Source organism: Halichoerus grypus, chromosome 4 (genome assembly GCF_964656455.1).
Source record: "Halichoerus grypus chromosome 4, mHalGry1.hap1.1, whole genome shotgun sequence".
NCBI classification, from domain to species: domain Eukaryota; kingdom Metazoa; phylum Chordata; class Mammalia; order Carnivora; family Phocidae; genus Halichoerus; species Halichoerus grypus.
The window spans coordinates 31,346,298-31,366,390 of NC_135715.1; the positions used below are offsets into that span (position 1 = coordinate 31,346,298).

A 20,093-nucleotide genomic window follows, 5' to 3' on the forward strand; every position below is an offset into this window, starting at 1 on the left:
CAAATGCAATTTGCATTAAACAATATCTGCTACATTTCTTAGAAATTACCCAAAATCAATACATGATTAAATGGCACTATGACACACAGTAAGCTGCACAGTTAACACTAATGTATATTAGCTATATCTCAAATCTTAAATGCTTTGAAATAAAATACAATCACTATTAAACGCAAGTGCAAATTTTAGAGGCAAACATTTTAAAGAGGCATAAGTCAAATCACATTTCATATTAACATCCTATAACATAATAGTGTCTGAAATGTAAAGTTTATACTTTTTTCACCTTCAGATAATTTTATAATTTTTTTTTTTTTTAGATAATTTTATAATTTTAAGTAGTTTTTTTTAAAGTAGTTTTAAGAAGTTTTCAGATGGAAAAAATTGAAAGCGACAGAATAAACATTACTATTTTGGATTTACCGAATGTTTCTAAAACATGTACAGATAGAGTGACTCATCTAATCTCACGTTATTCTTCAGAGATTATTTCCCTCCAATTATGAATGGGAGAATCGCAACCTAACATTAATGTGACAAACTAGCTCTTCGTAACTTCAATTTAGAATGAAAGAATTCCACTGTTGGTAGGAAACAAAATGATCTACTTCCGCTGCTCCAGTAGTGGACTCCTCCCCCGCGCAGCCCCATCTGCAGTGGCCCCTAGGAGAACGGGGGACTGGCACTAGGTTCGGAGGCAGTCTATTCTGTCTTTAGACAGTTTTGCTGCAGTTATCCTTCATACCGAGACTAATATATGTCTCCCGGTATTTTCCATTATCTTAGAAAAAGCCTAATCCCTCTTGAACAGGATACTTCTTCAAATATTTAAAGATAGTGATAATGAATTTCCTTACTTTCCTGGTCAGAGAATCAAAAAATATTAGTAATCACTCAAATCCAATATCGTTTTACTAATGACCAGAAGAGAATCCAATTTTTCAAGGCTAAACCTAGGCAATTCTACAAACTATAAATTCAGTTCTATAACAAAAAAATACTAGAAATGATTTTTTACTCAACTAGAAAAGAGTTTTGTTTTACTCATTTTAAGACAATTCTCCAACAGGATATCAAGTATTTTAATTTTTTTGAGCTATTGCATTTTAAAAAATTATAAACGATTTTAACACCATCTCTTCTTAAGAAGAATACATCTTATAGCTTCTAGTTTTCATATTTTGTCAGTAAATACAACCATGCTAGAAGAGAAAGGAGTACAAGTGAGGGTCAGAGACCTGAATATATACCTGATCCCTGTGTACACTGGGTTTCTTATCTGTTTTAAAGTTTAAATGAAATGCATGAAAGTATTTTGTAAATTGTTAAGTGCTATAAAAGCATTATGTAACGTCACAATATTAATACTACATTATCACAAATATAAGAAATCAGTAATGTTAGTGACTCATAAAGGTGAGTCATTATACCTTTTATCCAAAAGTGCATACTAAAAATATAAAACTCTAAAGAGGGCATGAAAAGCCTTCAAACTTTATTATAAAAGGTAAGTAAAGCTAAAAACTTCTAAGCCTTCCACAGAACCTTGGTACCTATTGGGAGCCTTTCCCTTTGATCAACTTCATTAGTCTGAGAGTGTGAAATTTGCAATTATCTAACTGCTTAAAAATTGTTCCACTAAAAACAAGAACAATACATAAAAGGCAAAGTCTTCAATTTCAAAACATGACCAAGAAGGCAGAAACCAGAAGCTAGAGACTGGATCATGTTGACTACATTTATTTTTATGTATTATTTTTTATGAAGTTCCCTAATTTACAATACAACACTTATTATTATCTCAAACAGTTAAAAATACTGTAACAAATCAATGAGAGAAATAAATTAAATACTAAATATAAATTTCAAATTGTTGAAAATGACAGTTTAAATTTAATTTCTACTAATATGGCACTTAATATATGCCAGGCACTCGCACTGTTTTAAGTACCTTAAATGTACTGACCAATTAATCGTCACATAAACTCTATGAGATAGGTAATATACTCATTTATTCTCAAGAAAACTGTTCAACAGTTAGTAAGTGATGGAATCTGGTTTCAAACTCAGGTGGGGTAGTTTTAGAATCCATGCTATGCTATGAAAATACTTATGAAGCTATAAAGCAACAAAATTAATATGGAGAGCAAAGATCAAAATTATGTAAAATCATATAAAACTGGAAACACCAATTTTATGGTATGTTCACTTTTATTTAGAATATTTTAAAAGTACAAAGGAATCAGTCATATTTAGAGTCAATTGTGCCCAAGTTAGAATTTACAAAATTAGGGTTTTACTCTGATCATATAGTTCACCTTATGTCTCCTACTATGCCAAACAGTGTATGGCACAGTAGGGAAGCAACAAATATTAAACCGGTAAATGAATAAAAATGGCAAATGCGTGTTGTGATCCAATGGGGAAAATGAAATAGACAGCAGTTTATTGATTGATATTCAGCATAAATGAAAGGCTGTTTTGATGACCATACTGACATTTGGTGGAAACAGATATTTAAGGAAACATGTCAAGACTCTACTTCACAGTTTGAGTCTAGCTCTGGAAGAGTAAATAAGGGGAAAGAAAGAATGTTTGACACCAACTTTTAATTTTTTGATCATTAAATATATGAGGAATCAGACTTCCTCTGGCTTCAAAAGTTATGATGATTTCCAGAAGCATCAAGTTTCTTATAAATGGATAGCATACACCAAATCTTTCAAATATAGCATTTCTAAGTAGGCCCTGCCAAACCACAGTCATTGCTATTAATAGTCTAAAATATCAGAAAGAAAAGAGCTGGAGTTGCCTAACCCTACAGTTTATTTCAATCATGAGAATTATTAGAATTCCATCATCAATCTCAACATTTAAGATAATTAGCAAGATTATAAGAACAAATGTACTTTTTAATAGTTTGTTAATATTATCAACCTAAGAAGGAGAAATCATAAAATTTATGGGAAGCAATTCATAAGGAGAAAATCTTCACCTCCTACTTGGAAAAAGATCTTTAGAAACTGAATAGGCAGGGAAGATTGGATCAAGATTAAACCAAGTACCTGAGACACCTCAGGGAATAAAATAGCTTAGATGAAACACCCTACACCATGAAGGATTAGGTTAAGGAAAGAGTAAGTAAAGTGACCCCGGAGCATGACAAGAGACTACAGTCATGTTCAGAAACATGAAAAAAATAAAGAGATGGCAAAGAACTCAGAAGGTACACAGCATTTGCTGACCTGGGTCAACTCAATGAAATCAGAGAGATGAAGGTTAAGAGAATACATATTTACTTTAACAACAGACAAGAACTTAAACATTATCATGAATGTCGATCAGTACTCATCAAAAGGCAGGCATCCTTATGCTGGCGGGATATGGAGTGGGAAGATGAATGTTCACCGAGGCCCTGGTGAAAGTCAAGCTAGACTGCAAAGCATAAAGGTATGCTTGCAATCTTATTGGGGGAGAAAAAGCTAATGGTTGAGTGAACCAAGAGAAAAGCACTTTGAAGACTGAAGAAGTGTAAGGGAAAAAATGGACTATCCTTGTCACTGGAAGAAGAGATGGAAGATTGACTACACTTACAACAGAATGGAGACCCATAGATGGTAGGCGTAAGAAGGGTCGCCAGCGACGAAGACGGAGAGATGGACTGGTAGCCTTTGCAGGGCCTACATGGTTACGTTTGACCCAGGGCAGGGATGCATGGTGACACAATGATGAGGCCTTCGTTCTGCAGTGGCTAGAATGAGGCTGTGATGAGGATGACGAGGAGGACTACATAATTAAAAAAGAGAACATTTTACTTAGACCACGTTACTGGGCGATCATTTATTATTAAAAGCAACGTATGGTCATACTTGTATTTATATGGTCTAGTACTTTTAATCAACCATAATCTAGAAAAGGATCATATGTGAATGTTGGTTAAAACTGGATAAAGTGGAAATATATAACTAAGGTATAAGGTTATATGCCATAGCTTCTGTAAGTACACATCTAAAATATTTACCTATTCTCATTTGTGTAGCACAGACTCATGGAATTATTTAAAAGCCACTAAAATGGAATTATCACATCAAATCGTTTAACAAACAGGAACACACACACACAGAACACACAACATGTAACACATACAAAACACAAAGAATAATGTGTAGAAGAAAACAAGATGGTGATAGGCACTGTGAAAAGAATTCTTTAGTGAGAATAAGCTCTAAGGGGGGGAGGGGGCTTTAAAATATAAAGAGGAGTAAAGCAAAATCCTCCAAAGCTGATGACCTGCATAAAGTACCCTCTTACTTAGGCTGACAAGTTAAATGGAAACTATCATAGCCTATTAGCCATCTTTTACTAATCAATAGTGTTTTGTTAAAATACGTACCACTTATTTTGTCCTGGGCACTCTTTTAAGCACTTTACATTATCAATTCATTTAATTAACTCCCAGTAACCCATGAGATAGGTACCATATTCCCATTTTACAAATGAGGAATCAGAACACATAGAGGTTAATTAGTACAACCGAGGCCATTGTACTAGCAAGTGGCAGGGATGGGAGTCAGATACAGGAAATCTGGTTCTAGAATCCATTGTGTAGAATCACCTTGATGTATAGCCTAATTTTCCAAGAGAAAGATTTTATAACTAATTTAATAGACCAGATTCTAATGAGAGGTACAATCCTCTTAAAATTAGATATTTTGAGAATCTGGTTTCAAACATAATTACACCACAAAGGTTGGATATGGCCCAACAGTTTTCCACAAAATGCACATGCTTACAATAAGTAACTTATTAATGGTAACCCAAATGATAATTTTATGATTGCTACCTCCAAAAAATATTACCAGTACATGAAATAAAAATTTAAGGCAGTATGAAAAAATTATAAGTGTTTATAACCATAGTGAGAAGCAGCAATAAGAATAGTGTTATGAGTCCTTGGGAAGCGATAGCGATCACTAACCATGACCTATTCTCTTTAGGAAAATGAAGGGTTTTTCCCTGAATGATTTCTAGGAAAATCTAGAAAATTTCTGAAAATTCTGTGATCCTACTTAGTACTTTCAATCTATGTAAACAGTACACTAACCTAAAATAAAAGCTATCGCTGTGGTGAGGGTTTAAAAAACATGTCTGTGAACACTTTAGTGGCTCTTAATAAGAACCAGTCAATCAGAAATGCATAAATAAATCCTCTTGGCTCTATACAGGAATAAACGGTCTGCTCTCACAGACATGGTCTAATCAGAAGTTTGTCATATTCAATCTGATTACATTAAAATAGCAGAAAGAAAGGGAAGGAGAGAATGGGGAAAAGAAGAAAAATGGATGAAGAGGGAAAAGAAATGGAGTAAAGAAAGAAAGGGAAAGAGAGTGGAACAAAACAACAATCTTCTAAGCATCTGGGAGGGAGAGATTACTAAGCTAGAAGTAGAATGTGTAAGGTTTGGGGAGGTGAAATTGGAAAGGGATTCCTGGCAAAGAATTCAGTGTGAGAAAAAGAACAGAAAATAGGGACAAGGAAGACATGTTCACAGAACCAGACCATCGGGTCTGGGATTTGATTTTACCCTTTCAATCAAAAGAGCTGGCCTGTTACTTTTCCAGGGATGCTGGAAGAAGACTTGAGACTCCTGGGTCAGAGAAAAAGGGCTTGACTTCTAGCACAGCCAGGAGCATGATCATCTATAGTTTTGCACTTCGCTCCCAGGAGGGCGACACAGAAGGCCTAGATGGATGGCTGCACAGGAAGTGAGCTGCATTCCAGGAGAGGAACATTGAGTTTGGGGAAACGTGTTTTATAACAAGAAGCAAGCAAACATACTCTTCCTATAAGCAGACCTTACCTAATCCCTCACAGTTGCTTACTGGGAGAAAAGCAGTTTCCCTTCAAGTGTAATGGCCCTCTTCTTTTGGCATTTTTGAAAAACCTTTTAAGAACTTAAAAACAAAAAACAAACAAACAAAAAAACCTCAAGCTTATAAAGTTACAAAAACAAAAATAGCACAGGAAACACTGAAATCTTTGCCCATGACATCCTACCCCCCCCCCATTCGTTTTGTCCTCTGCATTTACACTCTCTCTCTATGTAATTTTTTTCCTGAACCATTTGGGGGTTTAGGGTAAGTTACATATATCATGGTCCTTTACCCCTAATACTTCAGTATTTCTATAAGAGAATTCTCTTACATAACAGCAGTGTAGTTATCACCTTCATAATTTTACATTGCTATAATATCTTGTCTAGTGTGTCCATATTTTAATTTGTTAGTTGATCTATTCATTTCTTTTAGAGCATTTTCCCTCGTGACCTAATCTAGGAACAGGTACAATGAATTTACTTGCCATGTCTTTTTAGTATTCTTTAACCTGGAATATTTCCAACAGTCTTTCCTTCCTAATGTCTTTTATGACATTAACATTTCAAATACAGTCTCCATGCCCCATTTTTAAATAAACAATTTTCTATATAAAAAATCATGCTATGGAGTGTTATACGCAAACAATGAATCATGGAACACTACATCAAAAACTAATGATGTAATGTATGGTGACTAACAAAATAAAATTTTTTTAAAAATTTTAAAAAATCGGGGCGCCTGGGTGGCTCAGTCAGTTAAGTGTCTGCCTTCGGCTCAGGTCATGATCCCAGGGTCCTGGGATCGAGCCCCGCATCGGGCTCCCTGCTCTGCAGGGGGGCCTGCTTCTCCCTCTCCCACTCCCCCTGCTTGTGTTCCCTCTCTCACTGTCTCTCTGTCAAATAAATAAATAAAATCTTTTATAAAAAAAAAAAAAAAAAAAAAAAATTTTAAAAAATCATGCTATGAATACAGTTTTATTTCTTCCTTTCTAACCCATATGCCCTTTCTTTCTTCTTCTTGCCTTACTGCCAGGATCTTCAGTACAATAATGAATTTCATTGATTTCTGCTTTTATCTTTATTATTTCTTCCTTCTGTTTGATTTGGGTTTAATTTGCTCTTCTTTTACTACCTTAAGGTAAAATGTTAGATCACTGACTTGAAGCCTCTTTTCTTTTCTACTATAAGCATTTAATACTATGGATTTCTCTTGAATCCTTGCCTTTTCTACTGTAAGCATTTAGTGCTATAGATTTTTCTGTAACTCCTGATTTTTTCTCTTCTATAAGCATTTAATGTTAGAGATTTCTAATTCCTGCTTTAGCTGAAATCTGTAGATTTTGATTTTTTAAAATTTTTATTCAATTTAAAATGTTTTCTAATTTCCTTTGTGACTTCCTCTTTGATCCATGAACTATTTAAAAGTATAGTGTTTCACTTCTAAATATTTGGGAATTTTCCAGATATTTTTTGTTACTGATTTCTAATTTAATTCCATTAGTCCAGAAAACATTCTTTGTATGATTTCAACTTTTAAGAAAATTGTTAATTTCTTGATCCAGGATATGGTGTATCCTGGTGAACATTCCATGTGTATTTGAAAAGAATGTCAAGCTGTTTTGGGATGGAATATTCATAAATGTTAATAGGGCCAAGTTGTTTAACAATGTTGTGAAGGTCTTCTATGTTAAGGTCTTACTAATTTTCTGGGTCTACTTGTTCTACTGATTACTGAGAAGAGTGTTGAAATATCCAACTCTATTTGTGGATTTGTCTATTTCTCCCTTCCGTTTTCTCAGTGTTTGCCTCATATATTTATAGGCTCTATTTTCAGCTACATACACAAACTGTATGGTATGTCTTATTGGTGAATTGATCTCCTTATCCTTAGAATGTCCTTATCACTGTTAAATATTCCTGGTTCTGAAGTCTACTTCATCTAATTTCAATATAATTATTCCAGCTTTCTTTTGATTGGTGTTTGCATTGTATATCTTTTCCCATTATTTTAATTTTAATCTTTCCATGTCTTTATATTTAAAGTGACTTTCTTGTAGACACATATAATTGAGTTTTGCTTTTTTACTAATGTTATAATCTTTCTTTCAATTTGTGGGTTTACATTCAGACCATTTATATTTTATTAATTTCATGTAATCATTGATATGGTTGACTTAAAACCTATCATCTTGTCAGCTCTCTACTTTCTCCATCTGTTGTTTGTTCCTTCTTTGCCTTTTTTTGGATTATTTCTATGATTCCATTTTATATGTACTATTGTCTTATTGTTTATATTTCTATCTTTTTCAGTAATTGTCCTTGGGTTTAAAATATGTATCTTTAGTCACGGTGTACCTTCAAATAATATTACACCACATCACATGTCATCTAAAAGCCTTATGGCAGTATTCCAAATTCTTTCTCCCATCCTTTGTGCTAATGCCATATATTTTAATCTATGCTATAAATTTATAATGCATAGCTACCATTTTTATTTAGACAATTATCTTCTAAAGCAATTTTTTAAAATTACAAAATTTATTTTATATTTACCTTTCCTTGTTCCATTTCCAGCACTCCCCAAGTCTTTGTGTAGTTCCAAATTGTAGTGCAGGTAAGTTGCTAATGAATTCTGTTTTTGTTTGTTTCAATGTGTCCTTTAGTTTTGAATAGTTTGTTTCTTTTTTTTTTTTTTTTTTTTAAAGATTTTATTTATTTATTTGAGAGAGAGAGCATGAGAAGGGGGAGGGTCAGAGGGAGAAGCAGACTCCCCGCGGAGCAGGGAGCCGGATGTGGGACTCATTCCCGGGACTCCAGGATCATGACCTGAGCCGAAGGCAGTGGCTTAACCAACTGAGCCACCCAGGCGCCCGAATAGTTTGTTTCAATGTATCCTTTAGTTTTGAAAGATATTTTTGTTTCATTTAATTTTTTCAACACTTTAAAAATATCATTCCATGGTTTGATACTTTCTGATGAGAAGCCTGCTATAATTCTTATCTTTGTTCCTTTGTATCTGACTTGTCTTTTTCTTCTGGCTGCCTTGAACATTTTCTACTTATTTTTCATTTACAGCAGTTTGAATATTATGCATTTCAGTGTATATGTGTGTTTGATTTTCAGAGGGTGGGGGTATTTATCCTACCTAGTGTTCTTTGAGATTCTTGAAGCTGTGGTTTGAGGTCTTTAATTATTCTTTGAAAAACAGCCATTAGATCTTGAAATATTTTTTCTGTCCCACGTCTCCATCTCACCCCCACCTCTCCTTTCCTTCTAGGACTCTCCTTTCATGTATCCGATCATTTGAAATTGCCCTACAACTCTTAGATGCCCCGAGTACCCCCCACCACCAGCAGTATATTTTACTTCTGTGGTTCTGTATGAGTAATTTCTAGTGATCTGTATTCATATTTACTGATTCTCTCCTCAATTTTGTCTAGTCTACTGGTTGGTGAAGCCATTAAAGGCATTCTTCATCTCTGATACCATATTTTTCATTACTAGCATTTCCATTTGATTCTTACAGTTTCCAACTCTCTGCTGATACTCCCTTTTTGTTAGTACATGTCCACTTTGTTCACATGAGTCTTTAACATATTAATTATAGTCACTTCAAACTACATCTGACAGGTCCAATATCTGGATCATATCTGACTCTGATTCTGTTGACTGCTTTGTCTAATAACAGTGTATTGTTATTTTTCTTCTTTCTTCTTTGTCTTGTAATTTTTGGTTAAAAGCTATACATCTTGTGTAAGAACAGACTGAGGTAAATACTATTTCTGCCTTGGAATGGGCATACCTCTTCTGCTAGATCTTTAATGTGTGGAATTGAATCAATCTGGTCAGGAGTTGAGCTGTTTGTGTTTTACTGTGCTGTGGTTAACCTTAGCACCCTATCAGCTTAAAATTCATCTAGCATTACTTTGTGCTTAGGGTAGCAGCTGGGTTGCTGGATGCTTTCTTTTTCAATGTTCTTGTTCCACCCAAAGCTTTAGGCTTTTTCTCAGAGAGTGTGCTCAGAGGTCTCTCTCCTTGTTCTTGACTCACTCTCACACTTTTGACACTTGATTATTGGTGCTTGCTGGTCTTTAATGGTGGGAAGGTGGAGATATTCTTTATTGTTCTGGTTTAGCCATTGCTTCTACCATTATAGCTAGGCTGTTTACCCCGGTATCAAGGATCAGGCTTTCCTCCTGCAGCAATTTCTCTCATAGTTTTCTGCTCCTTCCCCAAAAAGGTGGTTTTATCTATTCCCTTCCCCAAAGAGTTTTGTCCTAGCATCTTTAGGTTTTGTTCTGTAGGGGAGAAGAACCAAGGCTTAGAGCCTTAGCCAAAGTAGAAACTGCTCCCTTCCTCAGGTTTGTACCTTAGGGCTCTCTCTAGTCCTGTCCCTAGCCTATCTTATAAGTACCAGTGAGGTCTGTGGAGTGAATGAGAGCTTCCCTTTTGGGGCCCCTTACAGCAATTTTATAGTTTCATACTAGCCTATACTTGGCCTTTAGCAATTTGTTAAAATTTTTTAGCATTTTGGTTTTTTTTTTTTAACAAAAAGGGTTCATACTCTTTTTTTTTTTTTTTTTTTTTTTTTTTTAAAAGAAAGTTTTATTTTTTATTTATTTATTTATTTTTTTTTTAAAGATTTTATTTATTTATTTGAGAGAGAGAGAATGAGAGACAGAGAGCATGAGAGGGAGGAGGGTCAGAGGGAGAAGCAGACTCCCTGCCGAGCAGGGAGCCTGATGCGGGACTCGATCCCGGGACTCCAGGATCATGACCTGAGCTGAAGGCAGTCGCTTAACCAACTGAGCCACCCAGGCGTCCCAAGGGTTCATACTCTTCATGCTGCTATTTTCACTATCCATATATTTTGGGCATCTATCCACCCAATAAGTATGTATCTATATCATTTTTCAAGGCAAGTTATTTCTTAAATAGATGTACCATAAATATATATATTATTGTATATTTAGGTTGTTTCTACTTTCCCACATTTATAAACTGTGCTGTAAATATGTTCACACAAGTATCTTTATATGTTCACCAGTGAATAATAGTAATAGCTAATATTGTGTGATTACTATTATGTAACAGATGTTCTAAACTATAGATGCCATAGATCCTCACAGTAACCCTATAAGGTAAAAATTATGATCATTTCTTTTTAAAGATGAAGATACAATTTTTGCCCAAACTCTTATCAGGTTATCTATAGGTGATTTTAGCCCTTTTTACTCATCATGTCTTCCAATGTAAGCTTATATAAGAGGAAAAAATGAAAAAAGTACACTCTGCTGAATGAGTTCCACCCTTAAGTTTGTATGTGTGTGTGTTTGTATCTGGCTATGTTTTTATATTGTAGAACATAAAAAATGGGATGGTACATTACTATATTATGACTGTTTTACTTTTAACCACCTTATAAAGGTCTTAGGCAGGAAAGCTGTTACCCACTATTTTATAGCCCAAGTGTCAGCTTACTAAGTATTATTTTTAATAAATAAATGAACATGTTAAGATGTTAAACATTAGAAGTAATAATTCTAAATGTTTAGTCTAGTCATTTTTATGTCTACCTAATGCTAAATGAACACAATATATAACATATTTTCTCTAACTACATGATTTCTAAAGATAATTTAATTCATAATCTAGGCATAACAGTGTACATCATATATATTTTCAATTTCAGTAAAAATGGATATGATAATTCAGGAAAAGGCTGTCAAGTAATATCATTTCAAGAGATGAAATGACTTTGATATGAAGTGTGCTATTATGAAATCTTAAAATTCCTAGGCTTTCTTCCTAGAATTACAAAGATTAAAGACAAGCACACCAACTTTTAAATTTTCATATCAACTGTCAATGCAATAGCTTAAGAAAACAAGGTAGCCTTGCTTTCAAAATATGAAAATTTAAACTGTAAACTGAATCTTGAGACTAAATATCCAATTTTTCACATTGTCTTCCATACTAATTGGAAAAGATCAAATATTTACAGTTTATTCTTGAGTCTTTCAGAAGAGGCATAATAAAGAGTTCACTTCCTCAGTTTTTCAGTTCTGGTAGAGGAATCCAAAATTGCTAAAAATTACGTATTTCATTAAAATTATTAAAAAAATCAACATTTGCCAGAACTTTAACATTGAACCTGCACCCCCTCTGTTGTGTGAGTAATGCAACAGTATAATGTGACTACATATAGAACACTTCACATGTAATATAAATCTATCTCTTTATTACATGATGTTTGGGAACACCTAGAATAGACTTTTCAGAACCTAGCCATTTTAAAAGCAGAGTAAATGTTTTGCTCTTTACAAAGAACTCTTAGGAATTTAATAAATTATTATTGCATGAAAGAATTAGGTATAAACACTCATTTTAAGAGATTTTTAAGCATTCTCATTCTGACTTAAATCCTCTCAGAGTTAAAAATAAAATACCAAAAAATAAAATAAAATAAAATACAGACACAGAGTGAGTTTATCATGACAATGCTGGGGTTTTTAATATTCAGAAGCACAAAGACTTAGTTGACTTGCCCAAAGCATTCAACTAGTGACTGTCAAAGCCAGAGGCAGAACACATGACTCCTAGCTCTAAGTTCAGTGTTTTCATTACATACAAAGCCACTCACCCATCAACTGTCAACTAATATAACTGATTCATAGAGGGAAATCTATTATTATCTTCATCTGTATTCTCCAAACACAACTCAGGAGTTTGTTTTCCAAAACCTACAACTAGTTCAGAAAAAACAAAAAAAAAACCCCAAAAACAAAATACCTGGGTCCTACAAAGCCAAATTACTTTTCCTTCACAGGTAATGTGCATGTCACTTTGTATATGAGAAAATGAGTCAACTACTCCTTAAACTGTTTAATAACAATAAAAAAAATTAGAAATACCATGAAGGCTAAAAAGAAATGACCTAAACCTTTAATAAAAAGGTGGAGTGTGTCCCTTTAAAAAGGAAAATTACCTTCTTCCAATTAATGTACATGTCTCTGTGTGTAGGAAAAATGAAGATTACTCTTTAAACTGTTTAACATTAACCAAAGAATTAGAAATACTATAAAGGCTAAAAAGAAATGATACAGACATTTTTTAAAAGGGGGCAGAGGGTCTGCCTAAAAGAACTTGTCTATTAAGAAATAAAGTGTTTGGTAGGTTAAGTGCTCAAATCTGAATTATTCTAAAATGCTAAAATAAACTAAGTAGATTTTGGCTTACACCCAAAACATCTCATTTTAATGGGCATCCTGTTATTAAGAAAAATATCATTATAACCATGTAATTTTCTGAACATGAAGGGATCATTAACTGGTAGATACTTAAAATAATTACTGTTTTCTGAAATATACACAATATGATAATCAAAAGACTGTGGTTGGTTTATGAGTAACTTTGCTTTTAGGACAAAAACAAAACTTTTAAATTAAAAATCCTCCCTTTCTTCTTTTTTGTGTTAGCAATTTTGATTTATGTTCATATTCTGTTGCCTTCAGAGCATGGTCACTTACTAGCTATGTGACCTTGAACAAGTTACTTCTCAGTTTTCCCACCTATAAAATGGGGTAACACAGATAGATCTTAAGGAATTTAGAGGATTAGTATAGTGTAACTATACTAATCATTAAAATAAGATGGCAAACATACTTTCAAAAGCGGTGAAAATTAAGAAGATGACAATATTTGGAAGCTACTAAGCACTTTAATTTCTATTTGTATTCACCCATAAATGACACTAAGGAGTTACAAAGAAAACTTCCTCAACTGACACTGTGGCACCCAAAATCATGCCTAATGTTTCCAAGCATCCCCAGTCACTTCACAGTGAGAATTTTTTGGCTTCAGAACCTACATTATTTGTGCATCTCTAATCGAGAACAATGTGCGCTTTTTTCACAGTATCTCCTCTTCACAGGGTAGAAATGGGAATAAAATACTGAAAAAAAAAAATGAAATTCTACTTCTAAAAATAATTTTAGCTTCTCATTATATGATCATTAAAAATCATGGTTCCTTTTATTGACTTGTTGATAAAATATGTACTTGATCACAATCAAATTTAAGTTATTCCTGAACGTATATGTCCTTTCAGATGTTAGAAATATCACTGAGTCTAAAAAATGGCACACGGACAGAAAAAGAATTAGGAACTTCTCTAGGGCTGCCAAATGCTATGAAAAGAAGTAAAATATAAATGTGTGTGCGTACATGTATGAGCACGTGTGTGTACATGCATGAGAACATGTACACATATATAAAACATGAAAAGTTTTTAACTTGAAAAGTTTAAAATCGAAATTATAAATTAATTCTAAATGGATTTCTGTAGATTTTTTAGTAACTATCTATACAATACATTGGATTAGACTAAATGTAAGGTCCAAATTTAAAATAGGAAAGTAAAACCAGACTCATGCAAAAGATGCAAACTTTCCTATAGAGTATCCATAGTTAGTTGGCAAAGAAGTCAAAGTGAAACACGGGCTACATATCAAAATACACAAAATACCACCACATAGTCCATGGAAAATCTACGTGATGGCAAATTTATTCATTTTGCTCACCTAATAAATCAAAATGCCCACATTTAAGAATGTCTTAAAAGACTTTTCGTCTACTGGTTTTAACAACTGTGTTTTCTCACCTCAATTTATAATTCTCCAGGTCAGAAATCTCTATTAATATAATGACTTATATCTGTACATGTTACATTAAATTCAACCTTACCACTATTAAGCTGGCCAAACTAATTCCCAGAAATTCTTTTTTTTTTTTTTTTTGCAATGTGAGAATAGGTTCTCATTTATTACAAACGAAAAAATCCTAGCATTATCCTCTGTCTTGGAAAGCTGTGGTTTAAAACAAAACAAACAGAAAAACCTCACCATCCCCAAACCTAACCTTGACTCTATGTTTATTGCTGAAGACATTTTTACATAGAGGGTTACAGCTAGTCAGATCTGAAAGAGTATACTCATGAGTTCAGTCTAAGAATTTTCCTTTAAAATAAGTAATAGCTTAATATCTCTATTTCCAAAACGCTCAGATTGTCAAAAAATAATAAATAAATAAGATGATGAAGAAAGAGAAGAATATTTTGATCCATTTTAGGACAAAGCACTTGTTAACCTAAGAAGGAGGGGAGAAAAAGTATAAACAGGATAGAGTAGTAATTACATTTCTTACCCTTCAACAACTAATTTAATCTATCTATAAATCATTTTTTTAGTGAGAGTAAAGAACTGATTACATGCTTGGAGACATGGTGTTAGTGTTTGAATATTACGCAGCCATCAAAAAGAATGAAATCTTGCCATGTGCAATGATGTGGATGGAACTAGAGGGTATCATGCTAAGTGAAATAAGTCAGTCAGAGAAAGACAAATACCATATGATTTCATTCATATGTGGAATTTAAGAAACAAAATAGATGAACATAGGAGAAGGGAAGGAAAAATAAGATAAAAACAGAGAGGGAGGCAAACCATAAGACTCTTAACTACAGGAAACAAACTTAGGGTTGCTGGAGGGGAGGTGGGTGGGAGGATGGGTTAACTGGGTGATGGGCATTAAGTTTCTGCCTAATTGGGTTAGCTTCTTTAAAAGACGGGAAAGAAAAAAAAATCCTTAAAAAAGAAATAAATGTGAACATCTTAATTTACCCTAATTCTAACATAATCAAAATCACCAAAACTACTGCAGTGTAAAATGAAGTCATGAAAACTATACTTCTACATCGAATGAAAATGAAACCTGACACTGTTTTTCTCCGCTGACAGTCTGCACTGATTGGGCCAAAAAGCAAATACACACACACACACACATTTTATCTTTAACTGTGTATACATATATGAACACATACTTGAAATCACAATTTATTCATTGCTTACCTAATAGTCAAATAAACTTCCTCTTATAGGACAACACTAACCAAAATATATTATCACATATTTCATCATAAAGAATTTACAATTTAATTTCATGATTTAAATTCATTCTGTAAACTTGTAGTAAAGATCTTTGAACTGTCATCAGCAACCAAACTTATTACTTCCCTCTATCACACATGACAAAATTTAAAAATAGAATTCAACACTGGCAAGGGTTAGTTTTGGGGCTATTTCCACTGAAGTGAGAGATCCTTAAAGACACAAACTATCCTATTCATCTTTGTACATACAGCTCCTAGCACAGTGCCTGGTATTATAGATGCTCAAACAGGTTATGTGGTTGATCAAATGAAAGAAAGACAATTTTATATTCTACAACAAGAATCTTAAAAATGTTCATCCCTTTGTCTCAGTAATTCTACCTCTTAGAAACTATCTTAAAGAAAGAACCTAGAATGAATACTTGGATAATGAAAGATATTTAATGAAGTTATAGTTTTAACTTGAAAAACTGAAAACAATACAAACATCAAAAGTTTAAAAAAAAAACCTGGAAATTATGGTTCATTCACATGATAGTACACAGCCACAAAGAATTCTTTATGAAGAGGTCATGATGAGACAAGAAAATGCTCATGATAAAATATAAAGAAAAAAATCCCACAAAATTCTTTGATCTTAACTATTTTACTAATTTTTTTAAAGATTTTATTTATTTATTTATTCGATAGAGAGCGCACCACAAGCAGGGGGAACAGCAGAGGGAGCTGCAGAGGGAAAGGGGTAAGCTGACTCCCTACTGGGCAGGCTCCATCCCAGGACCCTGGGATCATGACCTGAGCTGAAGGCAGATGCTTAACCAACTGAGCCCCCCAGCTGCCCCTTAACTGTTTTAAAGATAAATTTAAAAGGGGGGGTACCTGGGAGGCATATGACTCTTGGTTTCAGATCAGGTTATGATCTCATGGGTCATGAGATGGAGCCCTGGGATGGGCTTTGCACTCAGTGTGGAATCTACTTGGGATTCTTTGCTTCCATTCTCCTTCATCTCTGCCCCTACCCCGACTTTTGCGTGCACGCTCTCTCTCTCAAATAAATAAATCTTTAAAAAAAAAAAAACTATAAATTTTAAAGGGGCGCCTGGGTGGCTCCATCAGTTAAGCATCCGACTCTTAATTTCAGCTCAGGTCATGATCTCAGGGTTGTGAGATCAAGCCACAAGTCAGGCTCCATGCTGGGCATGAAGCCTGCTTAAGATTCTCTCTCCCTCTCCCTCTGACCATCCCTGCTGCCTCTCTTAAAAAAAAAAGAAAAAAAGAAAAAGAAGAAAGATACATTTTAAAGAAAAGACTGGAAGTAAATATATATAAATCAAAAAGCATTTTTTGCTACACTTTCCATATTGGCATGTTTATTTAAAACCATAAATAAAACAATAGTGCCAGGGGGCGCCTGGGTGGTTCAGTCGTTAAGTGTCTGCCTTCGGCTCAGGTCACTATCCCAGGGTCATGGGATTGAGCCCCGCATCTCGGGCTCCCTGCTCCCTGCTCCCTGCTCGGCTGGAAGCCTGCTTCTCCCTCTCCCACTCCCCCTGCTTGTGTTCCTTCTCTAGCTGCATCTCTCTCTGTCAAATAAAATCTTTAAAAAAAAAACAGTGCCAATTTCTATTACTTTTCATTATTATTATAAACTTGAATGGAGGGTTCTGAGCAGTAAAATAAATTTATTCTTTTGTAAAAAGTTAAATAAACAATAAATTATCAGAAGATCTCTACTTTTATCTGGACTGGCTCCTAGACTAATATGGACAAATGACAAACTTTAGAAATTGCTTTTTAGGTAAGCATCAATGAAATAAAAGTACAGTTTAAAGGCAAGTTAAATACCTTTTTGGATTTTTTTTCTTTTCTTCACATTGGACTCGCAGATTGCTTCCATTATTGTATCACTGATACTTGTTCACAATTTTAAAAACACATAATTTAAGTTCCTCATATCTCATTGTTCTTTTATCTTAAGTGAAAAATGAAAGCAATAATTTTCAGTATAGGTTAATGAAACATAAGTGAGGTGGGGCTAAATTTCTGATTAGCCAGAGTCGGCCTGAGTTCATGGTGGGATGGTGGGATGGCAAAAACCATACAGGTAAACAGACAGCTGGTCTGCAGTAGCATATTGAGGCCAATCTTCTGAAGACACTATTGTATCTGGGTGGTTTCACTTACTGATTTCTCATTTAGTCTACAAATCTCTACATGCACTAAGGCTCCTGCCTGCCCTGTTCCCATGAACATGTTCTGACAGAGCACCAACGATGTCAATGACAACTACCATTGCAATTACACTGTTATTACTGGCTTTTTCCTCTAACCACTTCCTTTAATACCAACATGCCTGGGGATTTACTGTGGTCCACCACTATTCTCCCTCTATAGAATTCTCAAGGTTCTAACTACTACCCAAATACAAAAGATTTCAGATATCTCCCCAAAGCTTTAGGCTCCATATCCAACTTATACACAGATAACCCATAAACTCACCTTAAACTCGATATGCTGAAAACTAAACACACCATCTTTGGTGGTTCCCCACTGCCTATAAAATCCAAGCCCCCTCCTTGATCTGGCTTCACCTTATTACTTCTTCCTCTGCCTCTTTCTCACCTTATTAGAGCCTCATCCTCTGCCATCCATATTCATTTTTTCTGAATGCCTAATAAAATTAACCACCTAATATTTATTGAAGGTCCATTACATGCCCAGCACTATTCTAAGCACTTTATATGATTCACTCATCAATCTTCACAGCAATCCCATGAGGTAGATGCTACTACTTTTACACCTCCATTTACACTGAGGAAAGTATCCTGCCTAAGCTACAAAGTAGTGGAGTCAGCATACAAACCTATATCCTGTGCTCCTTACCTTTATATATGTAATTTCTCATAAATGCCTACACATGCCAAGCACTGTCCTGGGTATTCAAGGTGAATGGGACAAACAAGGCCCATGACCTCATGGGGCTTATAGTCTAGTAAGTAAACAGAAAAACAAACAAACAAACAAAAAACCTTATTATAAATCATTTACAAGTTCCAGGAAGAAAATAAATAGGATTTTATGACAGAAAATTCACAGAGATGGATATACTTAACAGTGATAAAAGAAAAGCCTCTTTGAAAAAATGACTTTTAAGGAGTGACCTCATGGATAAGAAGGTGCCAACTATACAAATAGGAGGGATATATCCAGAAGAGTACTGAGTCAATAGACAGCATAAAGATGGTGTTACAGATTGAACTGTGTTCCCCCAAAATGCTTATGTTGAAGCGCTGACCCCCAATGTAACTGTATTTGGAGTTAGGGTCTTCAAGGGCGTAATTAAGGTTAATAAGGTGGGACTCCAATTGGATAAGACTGGTGTCCTTATAAGAAGAAGAGGCGAGATCAATCAATCGATAGATCAATCGATCAATCTCCCTCTCTCTCTCTCCCCCTCTCTCCACATGCACACAGAGGAAAGGCCAGGTGAGAAAGTACCCATCTTCAAGCCAAGAAGAGAGGCTCACCAGAAACCAACCCTGATGGCACCATGATATTGAATTCTAGCCTCTAGAACTGTGAGAAAATAAATTTCTGTTGCTTACGCTATCCAATCTGTGATATTTTGTTATGGCAGCCAAGCAAACAAATACAAATCAGACTTAGTTGTTTTTCAGGAACTGACAAAAACCAGTGTGCTAGAATATAGAGACAATGGAGATAATAATATGTCAAAAACTCTTAAGCCCATAGATGGCAGATGAACCTGAAATAAGATGATCACAAAAATAGTACCTGTGCAAAAGTTTTAAGCTGGTTCATACTGGATTTGAAAATGTATGCTGTGGGTTTTTGTTCTCTCAGTGACTGGGAGTCACTAAAATAGTGACTAAAATACAGTAATTTATATTCCACCATGGAATGCACAAAATGGCCCCACACAACAAAGAACTGAACCCTTCCCAAAATGTTAATAGTGCCCTATTGAAGAAAAATGGCTGATGGGTATGTCTTGTTTACACAGAGGACTATGGAAAAAACAAGGATGGGGTTGTTGTTGTTGTTGTTTAGTTCTTACATCACTAAGGATAGCTCTGAGGGAATTATGGTGAAATAATAAATATGTGTGGTGCTCACGTGTAAGGAATGGTGTCGGATATTTTGGAGCATGTCCAAATGAACCAGATACCAATCCTAGGCCTAAGAGCCACAGTAAGGTAGATATGATGCCCCATTTCATCAAATCTAAGGTACCAGTCATCATGTGT

At 34.6% G+C, this 20,093-nt stretch overlaps 1 protein-coding gene and 1 long non-coding RNA gene across 4 annotated transcripts in view; one reads left to right on the forward strand and one right to left on the reverse strand.

The window, feature by feature from the left end:
* LOC144381566 (uncharacterized) overlaps positions 1 to 20,093 on the forward strand; it is a 49,644-nt gene that overhangs the window by 25,348 nt on the left and 4,203 nt on the right. The window lies entirely within an intron of this gene.
* Positions 1 to 20,093, reverse strand: part of UCHL3 (ubiquitin C-terminal hydrolase L3) — a 42,945-nt gene that overhangs the window by 6,455 nt on the left and 16,397 nt on the right. The window contains exon 6 of one of the 2 annotated variants that reach the window (XM_078070256.1): positions 3,595 to 3,786. The exons of the other annotated variant lie outside the window; for it this stretch is intronic. Within the exon in view, the coding sequence (XP_077926382.1) occupies positions 3,595 to 3,786 (192 nt within the window). The remainder of the gene's footprint in view (positions 1 to 3,594; positions 3,787 to 20,093) is intronic. 2 annotated transcript variants of the gene reach the window in all.